This window comes from Mustela lutreola, chromosome 4 (genome assembly GCF_030435805.1).
Source record: "Mustela lutreola isolate mMusLut2 chromosome 4, mMusLut2.pri, whole genome shotgun sequence".
Lineage (NCBI taxonomy): Eukaryota > Metazoa > Chordata > Mammalia > Carnivora > Mustelidae > Mustela > Mustela lutreola.
In genome coordinates this window covers 80,581,516-80,601,786 of record NC_081293.1, presented here as the reverse complement: position 1 = coordinate 80,601,786, position 20,271 = coordinate 80,581,516, and the positions used below count along the sequence as shown (strand labels likewise).

At 37.6% G+C, this 20,271-nt stretch overlaps 1 protein-coding gene across 3 annotated transcripts in view; it reads right to left on the bottom strand.

Moving 5' to 3' along the window:
- Nucleotides 1-20,271, bottom strand: part of RYR2 (ryanodine receptor 2) — a 751,000-nt gene that overhangs the window by 128,517 nt on the left and 602,212 nt on the right. For all 3 annotated transcript variants that reach the window (XM_059170336.1, XM_059170337.1, XM_059170338.1), the window contains exons 63-67: nt 19,866-19,915; nt 9,515-9,575; nt 8,068-8,306; nt 6,496-6,577; nt 567-697 (exon numbers count right to left, since the gene is read on the bottom strand). In XM_059170336.1, coding sequence (XP_059026319.1) covers nt 567-697; nt 6,496-6,577; nt 8,068-8,306; nt 9,515-9,575; nt 19,866-19,915 — 563 coding nt within the window. The remainder of the gene's footprint in view (nt 1-566; nt 698-6,495; nt 6,578-8,067; nt 8,307-9,514; nt 9,576-19,865; nt 19,916-20,271) is intronic.

The following is a 20,271-nucleotide window of genomic DNA, read 5'->3' as shown; positions in this document are numbered from 1 at the left end:
AGATGCCTAGTATACATATAGGCATTAAAATCTTAAATATATGCATGCTAAGGTTGGGTTCAAATTTAAGTCACTAATTGAGTCTCAAATTTATAATTTTTTTAATGATAGTAATTGGACTAAACTATTAGGAAAAAAACACAAAGACTAAAGCTGTCCCAATAAGATGGACGTATCTGGTGAACAAAAAAACCCAGAAAGGTACAAATCCATAAATGTAACAAATAAGAACACCAAGTACTTGCTGATTATTAGAGATAACTGAATCAGAGATCAGATTGACTTACTTTTTCAATGTCTGCCGATTATTTTGTCTTATTTTTAAGAGTGTTCATTTGTCTGTGATTCATTAACTTAGAAGAAATTAAATGAATTTTCTTTTATTGATGCTATGAGAATACTATATAACATTCCAAAAAAAATCCAAATAATATTTAAGAACAAATAGCACTGGAGATAATAAACTGAAGTGGCCCATTTAAGAAAAAAAATCAATGTAGGAAAATAAAACAAAGGTCATTAAGTTTCAACTTCATATCTCAAGTACGAACATGCTTCTGTGTTACCTGCTCTTTCTCGTGAGGACTTAGTATTGTAGATGGAATAAATGTTATGTTTGTCGAGATGAGTTTCCAAAAATGCTACAGGAAAGGCACCAGCAAAAGCAGCAAGACATTCTCCTAATGCAGATCGTTGCCTGCAAGTGGAAAACATTTATGGTTTTTATGTCTTCCAAGTGAATGACTGAAGAAGTTAGAGTAAAATTAACCAGTTTAACCTACAAGAGGGATACTACTAGTGCTACCAATAAAATTAACTCCAAAATCCAATTTTTATATTGCAAAACAACATATGCTTTCAATAGCACAGTCCCGCCATTAAAAAAAAAAAAAAAGAGGCTAAATTTTCTGTTTAAAAAAAAGACGAAAGTCCCTGTCAAATCCCTTCACAAGTTCGGACGTGTCTTTTGCTTTGCTTTCTTTCTTTACATCTTTTTTTTTAAACATAATGACCTGGTGGAGAATTCTTGGTATGTGAATAAATGCATTAAAAAACATTAAAAAAATAAAGGATTTACACCAATACACTAAAACAGTGTTTTGAAAATTTACTATGTATAAGTAATTTCAGGGTAGCTAAAAAATAGTAAGACATAATAAATGTCAAAAACTATTAATAACACTCAAAATTGACTTATCATTTTTAAGGAATGGAAGAGGTTTAAGAATTGATATTGTGATCAGTTGATTTAGGGGAGGGTATGACCCAAAGCTGCCCCTGCCACTGACAAAAATTCCCTCTTTTCCTTGGTTACCTATGGCGTCCAAGGATTCACTGGCACATTGTTTATTAAATGCAGACCAATTTGAGAGTTATTTTGGTATATTATGACCTTCTTAAATTATTGTGTATAAACGTTTTATTTTCAAAGTCAATAAAATGTAATTAAGAAAATATTACATAATTCACTTGGTAGTTCTAAATTTCTAACTGAAAAATATATAATTACTTAAAATTAACAAGGTCTGATTGTCTAATATTTTAAATTAAAATGATTAGAAATTTAGTCAGTTACGAGAGAATGTCCCTTCATAGAATGACACTGAATAAAACAGAATTTAATTCAAACATCGAATACCGTTTCATTGTTAAAAATAATTTAGGATATCAAGAAATTACAAGGGCTACAGGGCTTTGATTCAGACAGAACAGAGTTCCAAACTTATTCCTAATACTTGTATTACTATTGAAAAATTACTCATTCTTTCTATGTTTTGCTTTCCTCACCTAAAATTACGAATGCAGAACTGCAAAATTTCTGGCACATATTATGAGTTCAACAGATGTTTGAAAATAACGAGGATATATTTATTCAAGAATTTAATAGTCTAAAATGTTTCCAGTATGACTCCAAAATAATTTTTGCCTTTACATCTGACTGGACGAGTGCTTTTATTTCATTAACAATTCATGTGACCTATTTAATAATTTACTTTAAATTTTTGATTCAACTAGTAATTCTCAGACCAACTCTGACCATTTGTGTTGGTCTTCTGAAAAGAGCAATTTTTTTAGATGGCTCTTATTTAAAATATCTACATTTGTCTTTTTTTTTTAAGATTTTATTGATTTATTTATTGAGAAAGAGAGAGAGAGAGAACAAGCATGAATGGGGGAAGGGCAAAGGGAGAAGGAGAGAGAAAATCTCAAGCAGATTCTGTGCTGAGCACAGAGCCAGACTCGGGGCTCAGTCTCCCGACCCCGAGATCATGGCCTGAGCTGAAATCAAGAGCCAGATACTTAAGTGACTGAACCACCCAGACACCCCAATATCTATATTTTTCTCAAGTTATAGTGTTACTTCTTCATTTTCTCAAAGTATCTTTCACTCATCTTTTGATTTTCATTTTTATATTCTCCCCAAATGACTTTATAATTGCAAACAAAGAAAAAACATGTATCTTTTTTTAGAACCTAACAAAAGGATCCCAAATTTTATCCAACCCTCCCTTTCCCCCCAAAAAACAACCAGAAAACAAAAACAAAACAGAGGTAACAAGAGCAACAACAGCAGCCCTGCTAAGGTAATGAGAGGGTCTGGACTAGTGGATATTACAATGTATCACTAACTACTAACAATTCAGGCTACAAGGTAATGATCTAATCACTTAAAAATCAAATAATAGGGGCGCCTGGGTGGCTCAATGGGTTGAAGCCTCTGCCTTCGGCTCAGGTCATGGTCCCAGGGTCCTGGGATCGAGCCCCGCATCGGGCTCTCTGCTCAGCAGAGAGCCTGCTTCCTCCTCTCTCTCTGCCTGCCTCTCTGCCTGCTTGTGATCTCTGTCTGTCAAATAAATAAATAAATAAATCTTTAAAAAAAAAATCAGGGACGCCTGGGTGGCTCAGTTGGTTAAGCAGCTGCCTTCGGCTCAGGTCATAATCCCAGCGTCCTGGGATCGAGTCTCTCGCTCGCTCTCTCTCTGACAAATAAATAAATAAAATCTCTAAAAAAAAAAAAAAAAATCAAATAATAGAATGGAACAGAGGTTCGAAAAATACAATCTAGTATATGTATTACCTCAGAATATGATGGTTTCATTTTAAATCAGCAAATAAAAGAAATATTTAATAAATCACTACTTGGGGAGGGAGTTGGGGGGGATAAGTGAAATAGGTTAATGAGGATTAAGAGGCACAAACTTCTAGATATAAAATAAGTCACAGAGGGGCACCTGGGTGGCTCGGTCGGTTAAGCATCTGACTCTTAATTTTGGCTCAGGTCATGATCTCAGTGTAGTGGGACTAAGCCCCAGGTCTGGATTCCCACTCAGTGGGGAATCTGCTTGAGGATTCTCCCCCACTGCCCCTCCCTCCTCTCCCTCATTGCGCTCACTCTCTCTCTAAAATAAATAAATCTTTAAAAACAATAAAATAAGTCACAGAGATGAAAAGTGCAGCATTGGGAATATAGTCAATAATACTGTAACAGTGTTGCCTGATGATTCATGTAACTACATTTACAGTGGTGAACACAGAGTAATGTACACAGCTGTCCAATCACGACCCTGTATACCTGAAACTAATGTGACATTGTATGCCAGCTACATTTCAATTAAAAATCAATACTTCCCAGGTGGTGGATGATTTTAGACATTTAATTTATTTTATTTTTTTTTTTTTAAAGATTTTATTTATTTATTTGACAGAGAGAGATCACAAGTAGGCATAGAGGCAGGCAGAGAGAGAGAGGAGGAAGCAGGCTCCCTGCTGAGCAGAGAGCCCGATGCGAGGCTCGATCCCAGGACCCTGAGATCACGACCCGAGCCGAAGGCAGCGGCTTAACCCACTGAGCCACCCAGGCGCCCCTAGACATTTAATTTAAATTCCATGTAATACTAAAGAGAAATATGAAATTCAGATTCATTTCTAGTAAATTCCATCTTACTCCAGAAAGGATCACTTCAGACATTCTCTACTTGCCTACTTCTTACATTTCCTTTTTCAACCATCTCTTGGCTGAGGCATACTTCATAGAGAAAACGGAAGCTATCTGACACAGACCCATTATACCTGATTTATCTATTAATCTACTACCTGCTTTCCACTGAATGGAGGAAAGTTCTAAAAAATCATGTTCTCAAAAAAAAAAAATCATTTTCTCAAACATACATTCTCAAGTACCCCATGTCATTCTCTTTATTGTCTGCTTATTCACACACGATAACATGCCAGTATGACATTTTCCACTTTATTTGTTTTGTTTTCTGTTTCCCCATTAGGTATAAGCTCTTTAAGAATAGGCCTCTATCTTGCTTACTGCTGTATCAGAGAACCTGGCATTTAATCTTTATTTATTGAATGAGCAAAGGATTAAAAAGCTAAATTTAAACAATTAAAAGAATGAAAAACCTAAGAGAATAAATATTTGAATTTCTAGCTGTTATCAGTATGGTATAACCTGTCTAAAAATATTACATTAAGGGGAATAAAAACCCATGAGATAATTAATAGATTATATAAAAATCAAACTTTCCATGTCATAAAACATTATCTGTACATGATTTTATATATAACCACTATGAAGTTATGAAAATGCTAAAAGTCACAAAGATGATAGAAATAACAGTTTTTAACCTCTTAATAAAATTCATTCATCAACAACACATTAATAAAAAAATGTATAACAGATATGAAAGGTAATTCACAAAATAAAGAAAAATGACAAACCACACAAAGAATGGGTAGGAACCAGGAATTAGGGAAATGCATTTAAAAAGACAAACTGGGGCGCCTGGGTGGCTCAGTGGGTTAAGCTGCTGCCTTCAGCTCAGGTCATGATCTTAGGGTCCTGGGATCGAGGCCCGCATCGGGCTCTCTGCTCAGCAGGGAGTCTGCTTCCCTCTCTCTCTCTCTGCCTGCCTCTCCATCTACTTGTGATTTCTCTCTGTCAAATAAATAAATAAAATCTTAAAAAAAAAAAAAGAAAAAGAAAAGACAAACTGAACCCCATTTTTAACTGTTATATTTTTAAATAGTAAAAAGAGTAACAGAAATGAGGAAAATGTGAGGAAATAAGAATTCTTTTATAAAACTTGACAGTGTCAACTGAATCAATTTTCTGAAGAGACAGCGAGATGTGTATCATAATTATTATATGTCACTACTCTTTAACCCACATTTTTAAATTCGGAGATTGTAGCTAAAATAAATAAAAAGAAATATACGCAGAAAACTATGAATGTAGATTTAGCATTATCTATGGAAATGAGAAAAACAGCCTGCAAATCAAAAATAAAGTAACATCTCAATAAATTATAAAACGTCCTTAGTATAAAATCTTTTGAAGCCATAAAAACCATATGAAAATAGAGATTAATTAAAAAGGCAGGGAAGGGGTGCCTGGTGGCACAACTGGTTAAGCTTGGACTCTTGATTTTGGCTCAGGTCATGATCTCAAGGTCATGAGATTAAGCCCAGCATCCGGCTCTGCACTCAGCATGGGTCTGCTGGAGAGTCTCCAGCTCCCACTGCCCCTTTCCCCACCTCTCATGCTCACTCATGCAGCCACACTCCACAGAACAAATACATAAATCTTAAAAAAAAAAAAAAAACTGGTAAAAAAATATGTAGCATGAATGGAATTATCCTTTTACATCGATTTACTGTCCTATCTCTATGCACTTGCAACCATATTTTAATTATTGATACTTTTAAGTTGTAATATCTGGTAGGCCAAATGAGTACCATTCCATCACTTTGTCCTCTCTCAAAATTTTATTGGCTAGTCTTATGAGTTATTCTTTCAAATGAGCCTTTAAATTATTTTGTCAAATTCAATAAAAAGCAAATTTCCACTTGAAATTGTATTATAATTAACTATAGATTACTTTGGGGAGCATTTACATCTTTTCAATATTATTCCATCAGAATATCCATTCATATATTAATTTTATTTATCAGTCTTCTCTCTGAATGTCATTTTCTTTAGTCTAACATTTAAAAAAATTTTTCTCTTCTCTTTTTCACAGAAATCTTTTAGTGGAATCACCAGTGACCTTTTATCTTAAATGTAATGAGGAGTCCTTATCTTGACCTGTCCACATCATCTGATAATCTCTTCCTCTTGAATGTGAGAACATGGGAAAACAAAGCTCATTCTAATAACTGCCGATATTCACACCCATTTGCTTTTCAAACATACAATGAGAAACTGTTCTAGCAGACTCCTTCATAAAACTCATAAACACCCTCTTTAATCTTTATATTAGCTTTACCATTACTGCTTTACCTCCCCCCCCCCACAAAATTTGGTTGAATCTTATTATATCAATTCAAATTCAGCTTAAAGATTGTTCTATTACTCCCAAGGAATTCAATATATTAATCTGGTTGTTAATTTATAACTAAGGAAAAACTGAGAAAGCAAAGATTTGAAACGAATAGTTACAACACCTGAAACAGCTTTAATACAAAGCTAAAGTTTTAAAATCTTACCTTTCCACATAAATACTTTTGCTGGTTCCTAGAGCATACAAGCTAGTCAGAATTCTGTAACATGATACCTGTACATCTTCCACTAAGGAAAAACAGAAACAAGAACAAAAAATACTTGTTATTTATATGCTGTTCTAAGAAAGTTTAGGCTGAAACCAAAATTTCATACTAAGGGTATGCTAATATTTTAACATTTAAAAAAAGCAAAATTAGAACAAACAGATAAGTGAAATGAAATATAAAAACTATTTCCCAAACTGAATTCTTTGCTTTGAGGAGCTGAAAGCATTCCAAAGAATATAGTATAATTATTGAGAACATCCTCAAGAATTTTTTTTTTATAATTTTTCTCTAGATAGAAGAAAAAAGGATTTCCTCGAGAATAAAATTAAGCACGAGACTGTCTTGGAGGAGGGGTAGATTCTGTGTCCTCTTCTGAAGGGATACAAAGACCATGTCTTTTATTTTAACCCCTAAGCAAACAATAAACAATGTTGGAGAAGGTAGTGAGTTAGTGATTATTTCTGACCCAACATTAAAGGCATAGGTAAGTCAAGCCTAAAGTGATGCCAGAAAATAAAATAAAATGTTACACATGATCTATGATGCAAGAAGACATGTTTAAGAGGCAAAACCCCTAAGAACCCTGGTTTTTTAATTCCAGTGCTTCTACCATTTCTTAAAGAATCTACCATGATAGGAATGGAGAAATCATTCCTGTGTTCCAGAGCTGTTCCCACATCCACTCTGCACTGTAAGCAATGTTCCTACAATGGTTTAAGGAAATGTTTTGTGAGTAGCAGTGGTGTTCCCTACTGAGTAATGCAGTGGTTTTCACCCAGAGCTCTGCTTCACCTGGGAGACCTACAAGGTCGGGGGTCTGAGTAGGTGCATCTGTCCTGAAGACCCACGTGCCTGTTTAACAAGGGCTTACATCTTCTCATGTTCATATCAGCAGGAGAGCAGGAAACCGGGACAGGTCTGATATTATTTGTATTTTCACATTATTTTGAGCAATCTGTGGAAATTTTTAAGAATTATGGTTCCAGGCAGAAACAGCTGATTAAATCCCCCATGAAAACAGACTGAAACCTATAAACAAAAAATACGTGAGCCACCCTAGTAGACCAATGATTTACACAGATTCTGTCGCCGTCACCTCCCTATTCGTTGGTCACACATCTTGTGGAAACAATCAGCACTGACTCAGAGATAATTCAAAAACATTTAATGTTGCATGTCCCATGCTTCAACCGCACTGGGAAAATTCCACGGAAGGAGAGAACACAGAAATAGGGAAAGTTGGAACCTGGGCTTCAATGAGGTGGAAGTGAGAGCCCACAGCCATGACCTTACCGTCCCTTTCTGGGAATCCACGTGACTCGGGGACCTAACTCTATAAAAATGGTTTCTGTACCTTAAATGCCAACCTAATAATGTTGTGCAGAAGAAAAAACAAAAAGACAAACGTGCATTTTAATGAGTCGGCAGGGTTTCAGTAACTAGATGGAGCTTTTATGATTTCGCGTTGTACTATTAGATAATGAGACTCTAAGTAAGAGATTTACATACATATTAGATCTTCTCCAAACTGATGCTGGCCAATATGCTCAAATAATGACGACAGCATCGGCAACAGAGCCACCGTGGTGTAATTGATGATCTGAGTGACACCTCTGGGTTGGTTTCGGGTGTGGGTGAACTGGCCCTGCTTGAGGTTCTCCATGGTCTTCTCCAGGTCCTCTGCAGCGTTGTCCAGAAAAGCTCGGAGTGCGCTTTTAACACTCTCTAGGCCAGTCTTCATCACAGTCCTAGGAAGGAAAGAAGGGAGCAAGTGGGATACAAATCAAACATGCTTCTACCTCTATTTACCCATTACAGTCACTCAGTCAACTAAATCTTTTTAATTCACTCCCAATTTTTCCAGTGTACTTGAACTCAGAGCAGTATGGCTCTGTAAGCCCATCACCTTTCCTGAATGCCCTCGCAGTCCACGTAATTAGGACGCTGATCCAAAATCAGTGATAATGCTGTTTTTTCTACCACTGTTTTCAAATATGGAGAGTGTTTGTTTTATACTCTGACAAAAAAACCCACAGTTTTTGAGCTTTTTGACTTAATCCTAAATCCAAGACAACCAAAATGTTTCCTGAGGCAACGAGTGTGAGAGAAACATTGAATCCCAGCTCAACCAAGTCATGAAATGAGATAGATGTTTTTGTGCCTTAAGTGTAGCAAGCTGTCAGCTAAACGAGCCTCCAGAGGAGGACTTTGTACAGAAGTCACCCTCTAATGCCACTATGTTTAGGAGGCAATGAAGGTATATAATAGCATCTACTTTTCTTCATCTATCACACAAAATACCTCACATAAAATTTTAAATGTGATAGTAAATAGCATCATGGCATCTCCTCTATTAGGAGACATTTAGGAATTCTTATTTAGATTTATCCTGGATAATAAATGAAATACATGTATGGCTTAAAGGCTGAATCAACCCCATGAGATATACTGGTTTTGCTTTTAGGCAACCTGTCAGGTTTCCAGTCATGCTGCCAGGAGGGCAGAGTAGAAAGTACACACACTTGGGAACTGGTCTACTTCCACACTTAACTATGCAATCTTAAGCTTCATACTCATCTATAACATACGACTAAAACCCTGTTCCTGTAAAGCTAAATGTTATCACAAATGCGGAGCACAATGGTACCAGACCCAGAAGCTACGAAGACCTCTGAAGTTGGAGCTCACCCTTTCTCTCTTGCATGTGATACATTCCCAATTCAACCCTCCATGACATATCTAGATGCCACTGCAATTACTTGAAATTTGAATAACAATTTAGAGAAGATGCTAGAAATAATAAAGTGCCATTATATCTGTCATTTATGAAATATTCTTTTCACCCCCACTTAAGTCTTTATTACAATTCCAAAGAATTAAATCAAGAGACAAGGTGAGTCTTATTATTCTCGCGTGGCACTCCTACAGCCATGTAGACAAAAATGTGTCCACTTACCTGGCATCCAAGGTCTGACCCAAAATATGAAGGCAGTTGACAATTGATGTGGCATCATTTCCTATAGAGGAAACAAAAGGTTGTATAAATCACACTGAGGATTTCTCACTGTTATTTTCCAGAAAGATTTGTGTACCAAAAATTACTCAATGGTACAATTCCATAACAACTCGATTAAAACGATTTTCTGATACTCGGGTTTGAAATCATGCAGGATTTCTGCTCAAAAGTGGTTATGCAAATGTAAGGAGAAAAGCAAGAAAGCATGTCTCATCAAAGAGCTGACATACTCAAGAAGCATTCAAAGCATTGTGCCAGGCTGACGTGTTTTAACTGAATTCTTAAATATATTCGCCTCCCCATACTGGCTTGTCTTCTTTCTCAGTCAAGTTGTGAGTCAACTTTTCAAGGGAACTCATATGTTTATAAAAGGAGGTGGGCTAAAAGTCTAATAAGTTTCACTCCCTTTTAATTACCCACGTGTCTCTGCTTTCTGATTCCATCCAAGTGCATTAAGATGAATTAATGTGCCTGAATGTTTTTCGTCTTTGGTGGGAAGAACCAGTAAACTGTCTGGTAAATAAAAGCATCAGTGGCTGAAAAAGTTAAATCCTCTTATGAGAGATTTGAAATGGGGATGACTTTTCTTGAAAGTCAGATGAAATTCACCCACTCTCATTGGCATGTTTTATCAGAAAGTACAAAGATATGAATTATACAATTATTATGTCCATCCTACTTTGTGATAAAGATACATGAGAGCAAATACACAAAATGATGAATCCAAAGTTACAAACTGGACCACTCACAAGACGTTCTGATAAGTTTCTTCCTCATTTTATACTTTCCTATTTATAATATATAGTCATTTCCTGGGTCCAGAAATTAACAATTTCCATTGGGATATAAGTTTTTGTAACATTTCTTAATGTTATACTCCTTGTGCAAAAAAAAAAAAAAATCAAAAATGAATTAAATATACATGAAAATTATATTACCCTAGAATCTGGACAAGCCAGTTTAGTGATCTGATACAGATAAGGAGGAAAAACAAGGTATTCATTGCTAGACTCTGGGTTCTTAAGTAAAATGTTCCATTCATCTTGTGCCTTGAGTCTCAGAATTTCTGGTAATAATAAAGGCAAAATCAGCAGAAAGGCAGAATTTGGTATGTCCTTGTTGTTGATCATAGTGGCAGTCCTAGAGCTTCCACTGAGGTCCATAGAAGTATTATGCATTTAATGATTCATTCACTCAACTTGTCACTCAACTGGTACTTGTCAAATACCAGGCATTCTCAAAGTTCCAGTAATATGTGAAAAAGAATTCTCATGGTACTTGCATTTTAATGGGGGACACAGGTAATAAAATATTAAGAAAAAAAATCAATTGGAAATGTAATATCAGGCTACACTAAAGAAAGTATTTCATATTTGTAGATTATGTTAATTATGTATAATTAAATAATTTATATTATATGTTATATAATTACTATTTATCTATATCAGGGAATAGGGATTAGAGCAACTGGACAGACTAATATGGTGAGGGGCCACAAAGCCTTTTCTAAGAAGGTGGTACCTGAGCAGAGATTTGAACGAAGGAAGGAACTGTGAATAGATCTGGGAGGATGTGCAAAGGGTCTGAGGCAGAAAATGAAGCTGGTATTCCAGGGAAGAAAGTGGAGGTGGCTGATGCATGATCAAGATTTGGGGGAAAGAAGGGAACTTATGAGGTGGAGAGGAAGGGAGTGGCCAGGTTCTAGACTCCTGAAACCAGTGCAAGAACTTTTTTTTTCCCCTAAGTGCAATAGGGAAACATTCTTAAGGTTTTGAACAGGAAGGGATCTGATTTATATTTTAAAAGGATTAATTCACCATGTGCAAAACTCTGGAAGGGCAAAAGTGAAGCCAGTTAGGAAGCTACTAGAGTCATCTAGAATCAGACGACTGATGGAATTCAGAATTTATTTAAAGGTTTGCTTATGTCCTGAACGTGAGATGACAGGGGAAGGAGTCCAGGATACCGAATGACAAGACTGTTTGGGTGACCACTTGTATGAGCAACTGGGTGAATGGTGATAGATTTCCCGATGTGGAAAGAGCACCAGAAAGGAGCAAAGGAGAGAGAAGAGGAGGGGCGGGGGGTGGCAGGCTTTGCCTTGGACAGGTTGAACGTGATGGGCCTGCTGATCTCAGGTAGAGAGGCAGGACACAGGGAACAGATCTGAGCTGGAGCACCATAAGCATACCGATATGCATACAGAGACTTTCAAAAATTGTGGGCCTGAATGAAATAAGCTACCATGTAAGTAAATACAGAAGACAAAAGGTCTCAGGGCCTCTGCTGTTTCCAAATAGAAAAGTAGAAAGATAAGGGCCCAGGAGGAAGACGGGACACAGGGCAACGTGCAACCATTACTGAGCACCAAGTCAGAGAAGCTGGCCCCTTAATCTGGTCCTAAAACTCATGGTTCTTGGGGTGCATGGGTGGCTCAGTGGGTTAAGCCTCTGCCTTCAGATCGGGTCATGATCTCAGGGTCCTGGGATCCAGCCCCGCGTCAGGATCTCTGCTTAGCAGGGATCCTGCTTCCCCCTCTCTCTCTGACTACTTGTGATCTCTCTCTTTCAAATAAATAAATAAAATCTTTAAAAAAACAAACAAACAAACAAACAAAACCCAAACTCAGTTCTTTTTCCCTTTCCTTTCTAGTCTGCTGGTTCCTCGTATAGATGACCAGTGTTTGTACTTTGTCCTGAGCCTGGCTGTGCCCCTTTCCAAAAGAGTGGTTGGGGTATTTTAAACCTCCATTCGTAAGAAGGAGGAGTTTCGTAAGGGCCCCACTCATGAGGTGGAACTTTTGTTCCCTGTTGTAGGCCGGCCCCTAGGATAGCGTCTGGCCCACAGCAGGCATTCAGTGGAATCTTATGGGTTTTGAAGTCAAGGAAACCATACCAGTGGCCAGGAAGTTCTACGGGTCAGATGGAAACGCATGTGGTGAATGTGAAATTTCTGTGATTGCAGACTCTCAAGCCGCAAGCTCCGCAAACCGACACATTTCCCTGTGCTCCATGGAAAGTGCCATATAACTCTGAATGGCAACAGCTCAGTAAGAAAAATGGTGGAGAAAGGACCCTAACAAACACAGGAAAGGTATTAACAGAATCTTCAACATTTCGTGGCGTAGACCAAACAAAAGCATCTGTTCTATCAGCGAAGGAAAAAGCCCAACAAATGGTTAGTCTTGAAGAGATAAATCTTGTAGTAAGAGGTTTTTTTTTAAGATTTTATTTATGTATTTTACAGACAGAGATCATAAGCAGGCAGAGAGAGAGGGGGAAGCAGGCTCCCCACTGAGCAGAGATCCTGATGCGGGGCTTGATCCCAGGACCCTGAGATCATGACCTGAGCTGACAGGAGAGGCTTAACCCACTGAGCCACCCAGATGCCCAGGAGTTTTAAATAAAATAAGAATTGTCTGCATCCTGCCTTCCTTAAGGCTTCCAGATTGACCTCACCAGAAATGTCAATCATGTTATCAGTAAGAACAGGAAAGACAAGTGAAAGTGTAGCAGGATGGTGAAATTTTAAAGTGATGATTGCATTTTCAAGTATTTAACTACATGTAATTACTTCACAGCTCAGACTAGACTAAAAACCGTTTGATACTTTTCAGTTCACGCACTTTCAAGGTCAAAACTACTTCCCTTGTCTTCAAGCATACCTGCATCACTCCTACACACCTAAGTAAACATCTGTGGATGGCCTGTTTATCTTTAAGACAGGGTTTGCATCAGTGTGTAAACATTAAAGGTACATCATTAAAATTGTAACTTATACCTGAGTCTAAGAGCGACAGATGGCAAGCATCCAGTTTTTAAAAATCATTGTACCAACTCTCACACAATATTATAACTCAGAAATAAAAATAGCAAAGTTTGGGGTGCCTGGGTGGCTCAGTCATTAACTGTCTGCCTTCGGCTCAGGTCTTGATCTCAGAGTCCTGGGACTGAGCCCCACATTGGTCTCCCCACTTGACAGTTAGCCTGTTTCTCCCTCTCCTACTCCCCCACTTGTGTTCCCTCTCTCACTGTCAAAGAAATTAAAAAAAAAAAAAAACCTAAAAAAAAAGAAATAACGAGGGGCATTGCTGAATTAGTAGTAGATATTACTGTATTACTGAAACTTTAACTTGGCGAGAAGTTTCAGCTAAATGGAAAATATAATTTGCATAATTACATATTCTATTTATTTACTCTAAAATCAGGACATTCTCTCATAGAGATATGTCCAGGGAAAAGAAACATCTGTATTGCTCCAATACTGTTTTCTGATATGATCTTTATTACAGGGTTTTAATTGTGGTATTGCTGACCGAATGTATCTCTCTGTAAGAAATAGGTTTTTTTTTTTTAGTTTTATTAAAAATAGCTTCTTTTTTTTAAAGATTTTATTTATTTATTTGACAGAGATCACAAGTAAGAGAGGGAGGAAGCAGGCTCCTTGCCAAGCAGAGAGCCTGATGCAGAGCTCGATCCCAGAATCCCGAGATCATGACCTGAGCTGAAGGCAGAGGCTTAACCCACTGAGCCACCCAGGCACCCCAAAATAGGTTATTTTTTATATAACATATAAAACAAGTTAAATCCAGGAAATTCTTGTCTTTGCCATGTATAGTGTCATCAAGCCACAGAAATGTTACGTTAGGGGAAGACCTTAATGGTCCTCTAGTGATGACAGCAATAATCAGAAAGCAGCAGATTGTGCGTAACTGAACTACTGGATACCCAGAGTAACGACAGGTTCAGTTCTCAGATATGCACTATCTTCAGAGACTCTGAGGACTTTAGGTAAATCTCCTTTCATTCTGTGTCCTAGGAAACAAAAGTAAGCACCATCTGAGCCTTCTTAGGGATAACACGTACATGAGCTAATTTTCTACTGTCTCTTCACAGGAGAGAGTAGTCCTCATTGTAAACACCTCAGTGGGTTCTGGGGGTGAGCAGAGAACAGATGAATGAACATCAACCTAACCCACTAATGTCTTAATTAGGGGGAGACACCAATTGAGAGAATCGAATCTATTAGTAACTTTACTCTTGAAACGCTTCCACACATAACATTAAGATTTAGGCGGCAGTTTAAATCAGGCATTCCCCACCTGGTGGGAGAAAACCCAACATCTTAACAAGAACTACTGCTTCATTTAAATATAGGACAGTATTTAAATGAAGTCCTGCTGTTAATACTGGAATGGAATTTATGACGGGCCATGTATGGGTCTAGGGCCCCTGAGGTCCAACCTGAAGAAATTCTGGGGTCCTATGCTCACTATGTCACTGAGCGCTTGCTGGAGTCCAGGCCTTCCTAGAAGTCTCAACACCATCAAATCTGGAAACTCTCCAGTAACTCTGGACAATTCGCTATCTCGTTAATAACGTTAAAAATTCCCCAGAAAATGGGAAAGTAGAATAGGCCTCCAAAGGACAACTGCTTTGTGCCAGGCTTCTCAAATTCTTCCTGAAGCTCAAATGATCACTACAGGTCAGGTTCAATGATCATGTTTGAAAAGTCATAACTTAAGTGTTACTTTTTTAGCATAAGTGCCCTATGGATTTTCTCAGACAGCTTAAGGAATAATTATTTTTAAATGTGATTCTTATAAATTGTGGGATAATTGGATACTACATTTTTCTTAGTAGCCTCATAAGCAAAAAAAAAAAAAAAAAAAGTAAAATTTCACTTACTCATGAATGTAAGAAAGTTCCAAATCAAGAGTTCTTACTGCCTTGTTCTTAGTGTCTGCTCTTCTCTATTAGACTATCGGCTTCCTGAGGGTAGGACCTAGTTGGTTCACTCATTCAGTCATCAGATATTGATACAAAACCTACTATGTGTCAGACCCCAGATACAAGAATAGGCCCTCAGTGAGCTGAGAGGTTTGTGTGAGAGAGAGAGATGTCAATCTGGTGACATCATTACTGAGATGAAGGAAAGGTCCTGGGAGCTGTGAGAATGTTGTAAAAGAAGGGGAGGGAGTGAAATTAGGGAGATTGGGGACGGTTTTCCTGACAGATTAATATTTGTGTTGAGGTCAAGAATGAGCGGCTTACTCCATGGTAGGTGTGGAGGACAGGAGAGGTGACTGCTAGACCCCATTCCAATCAAGAATTACAGCACGTGCAAAGATCCGGTGCAGAAAGGAATATACCACTTTCAATAAGCAGAGAGAGGCCCACTCAGGTGGAACCATCGAGAGCAAGCAAGAATGTGCCAAGAAATGAGGATGGACTGGTACACGGGGAATACTTTGTGAAACAATATTGCGGCCAGATTGAGAACTTTTATTTTCAAGCAAAGGGAAGCCACTGAATTTTCAGGAGTGAGACAGGAGACACCAGGTTCAGGGAAGATTGGACTGTTGTGGAGCACGGTTTGGAAGAGCAAGAGGGGATGCAGACAGAATGGTCAGTTTGTTCTCGGAGGAGGACGGGTGACCGACACCTGGATTGGCCTGGCTGTAGTGGACAGGTGTAGGAATCTTCATTTTCCTATCCCCACAGCTGAAAGAGTACCTCCCACACAGCAGAACACAGTGAGTGTTTACTGAATGAAGGTGCCAAATGAATGTCATTAAGGCAGTAGATTTATTTTTGCATATAAAAATAGAGCCCTTAGGAAGCCCTGATATGTGGACACCCGTGGCAAGATTGCTGTCCCTGTTGGAGGCTTAGGTATGGATTCTGCTTCCTCTAAACCTGACTGAAGGGCTTCAGTGGGCTGGAACAGGAAGGCTTCTGTATTTTCTAACTGCCTTAACATTCATAATCAGAACTGCCACTTAGCAAAAACAGGAGAAAATGATGGGATTAAAAGCAATATTCTATTAGTCAACAATTGGTCCTTGAAAATGGCCAATGGAATCCTTCCCACTTTTCAACTTGCCTGGGCGTATCCATGCCCTAACCAATTTTCTGAAACACTAGAGTGCACCAACTTACTATCACTGGCAAGCATCTCAGAATCCAAACAGAAAGCCTGTATGTGTAATGAAGATACTAATTTCTTATTTTTTTTCTGTAAAGTAGTGGAAGGGACATTCCAGAACTACTGTTCTGTGGGGAAAGGGGCTTGTGCCCTTTTTAAAAAACTTACCTTTTTCAAATATAAAATGAAATAGTTTAAGCACCTCAAAAAGAATATATGAAGCATTAAAAACATGACTGATCACTTTAATTCTCAGTGTGCCTCAGTGTATAGAACATATTTTAAGCCCTATTTTAAGGTAAAAGATATACACAAATAGAAGTCCATATTGGGCAAATCTTCAATCAGGTAAGTTTCAACTACGGATGAAGTCTGGAGGTATAATGACAACGTGGAAGCCAGCTTGGAATAAGTAGTCCATTACTCATCAAACCCTGAACTCACCACAAGTATTTTGTTTCTCTGTTTATGTTAACGTTCTGCCTCACGTCTCTAAACCCACCTCCCTGATACGTTGAAGGTTACTGTGTAACCTACATCTCCATCTTTACTCATTGTTCATGAGACACAAAGCCCAGGTATTTCTTTGCTAGCTTCCACTCTAAACTGTCTTAATTTACCCTTAGCTGAAGTCATAAACAACTGAACTAAGTCAGTACGGGAAAAACATTCTGATCATCATTGTGTTATCCACAGAATACAGAAAAATGATATCATGTAAAAGAAGGGAGAAAATTTAAAAAATAATAAGAGACTAATAGGACTATAAAAGACCACCACACCTATATCATTAGGTCTCTCTCTTTACAGAAATCCAGAAATCCACAAGGGCAGAACTATACATTTAAAAAAAAAAAAAAAACACTTGGCATACCACTTCCATTTCACACTGGAAATGGGTAAATTATAAAGTCTTCATGGTGCAGGTACTTTAAATAGCCAAGTCCCCTAGTCTGGTTCGTCTGTAGTCTGATTTATCTAAATAAAAACTGGGCAAATAAGACCAGGGATCCCTTAGCTTTGAAAGCTGTAAAGTTACAAATTTCCACAGCATTTGAGCATTCATTACCCTACATTAGATCAGCTATGTGCAACGAAGCTTTAAGAGTAGGAGTCATTTTAACCTACTTTAAAAATGAAAAAACAAAAAATAAGGGTTCAGGAGGTCAAGTCCCTCATCAAATCATTCAGCTGGGCTAGTTCCAAAATACAGCACTTATGTCTAGGTTTTCCGATTCGAAGCCCCTTATTTTTCCAGGACATCCTATTAGTGTCTAAAGTCAGGTTATCACTGTCAAGTATGAAGATAACATGGGTGAGCCTCAAAGATTCCAATGATTGAATGCGTCTGTATTAGAAAATGTTTGATTAAGGAAGGCCTCTTGAAATTTGTATTACTGTGCAGGCAAATGTCAACGCAAATTTGAAACAACAAAAACAGGAGAGACTAGAATAATATAAAGAAGACAGACAAATACACTTCTAAGGTGAAGACACATATTAGCTCTTCAGTAAATTCCTGTTAAAAATAAAAGTAATAGTATTTAAAGGCTAAGGGATTTAAAATACAATGCTTAAATGGGAATTCAACATCACATAGGGATGGAATGAATGTTAAAGTCTCAGTCTATACTGAGAGGTATGACAAGTTTTACTACGCCTTTATCTTCAATTATAGGACCCTTAAAAAAAATAGGATATTAAAGAATAGGCAAAATTAACCCATGGTAATGGAGGTCTATATAGTTTCTTTGCAGATATATAGTTTCTTTGCAGAAGTTTATAAATTGAGTAATGGCATAAGGGAGGCTTCTGGGATACTGGTAATATTCTTCTTGATATCTATATCTATATCTAAATATATATGGAAAATTTCAACAAACTACATCATTAAGTTACTTGAAGATTCATGTACTTTGTTCTATATATGGAGTACCTCAAAAATTTTTTTAAAGAAAATTATAGTGAAATATAGAAAAGCAAGAATTTGAAATAGGTACGAAGTCAGAAACAGCACAACAGACTATTACTATGCTCATCAGTGAGAAGGCAAATACTGCACTTGAGGACGGGGTCCCCATCAGAATGACACAGAATAAGACAAATGGAGGACCCATGAATCCACTGTTATTACGACAACGTTGAAGAGCACAGAACGATTCTGTCTGCACGATGTTCACAGAAATTTTTCTATGTTGAAGAGAAGTCAAACAAAGGTCAACTAGAAATTATCTTAAAGATAATCTGCCCAGTAATTTGGGATAACTGAAACATTAATGCAAAAACTCGGGCAATTTAAATGAAATAGAACTTTTGATTACTAAATTTAAGAGCACCATATATTGGATCTAATACAATTAGAAATCAAACAGGGCTTTAAGGGCTTATATCCAGAAACTACCATTTCTCAAAAAATAGACTGCTTGAAAGAACTTAAAAGCAATGCGTGTGTGTGTGTGTGTGTGTAAAGATATACACACACACATATTATTCCTCAGTTCATTCCCTGTGGCTTTTTAAAGAAATTACATAATCCTTAGCTTTTCCTATAAATGGAATTGAACCTGCAACATCTGTATGAGCACACTCAACATTTTATGACCAAAATGATCCCAACACTTTCTCACAACCTAGAGTGCACAGCATTGAAGTGGGCTTTTGTGGTTTATCAAAGCAGATGCAGGAAATGAATACAGAGAGTCTGCCAGCTTCTCTTGAGTCCTACAGCCCCACAGAGAGGAGAAGCTGTGGAAAGGGAGGGACCCCCCCACCCCCACCCTGCACAGCTGTCCAAAAGCAGGCGCTTGAGCCGGTGGACTTCAGTTATGTGAATTCCCAGACACCAACAAAAATGGACTCGAAAAGTCCCTTTTGCCAAGTGGAGCCCTTGCCTTACTGTCTCTTCTCTGAAGCTTCCATGTCTGGAAGGCAGTCAACACGCACAATTGTAGTAAGAGCTTTACAAAAATAAATAAGTGCAGTCAAAATGTTTTGATTTATGACAGCTCACTCTGTCGTCTATTGGCAAGAGGCAAATTCGAGGGCCTGGTTCTGCTTCACCCCTTTGAAATAAAATAGGGCAGAAGCTGCCACTTGCATTCATTTTATTTTTCCTAACAAAAACTTTTGATTTTCAAAGGGGCTTTGGACCAGCACGAAGAAGTTACCGTCTTCAATTTCACCGCAGATAATGCTACCGATGAAGAACCTCGAGGACCTTATCTTACCTTAGGACCTATGAGGACCACACATGCAGCCGTGCAAACATGCATTCATGCAACAGAGCCGCACCCGACACAGTGCAAAACTGGCAAAGGAAACCAAGTGATGGCCATGCTCATATTCATTTCAAGGGTCTCCTTACCAAATAGTGAAATCCTATGCCTGACAAGAACTCCAAGTTTGCAGAATAGGCTGAAGACAAAAGAAAAAAAAAAAAAAAGAGAGAAAGAGGGGAAGAAGGGGGAGGGAAGGGAGAAAAGACAGGGAGAAATTAAAATAAAATTTAAAACAAAAGAAGAAAAAGAAAGAAAAATAAACAGCTGATATATGAGCAGGAAAAAGCAACATGATGTCACGCAGAAAGAATCAATTCTCGGAGCAGAATGTGGAGTAAAGGTATTAAAGAAAGAATCTCTGAGTGCATATCTTTAACAAACATGGTTTAAAAAGCACATATTATAAGTAAAGAAACAAAAAAAAATTTGGAAGCAAAGCTAATTAATATAAAAGCCATCTATATGAACTCCACAAGAATATAACTACTCAAA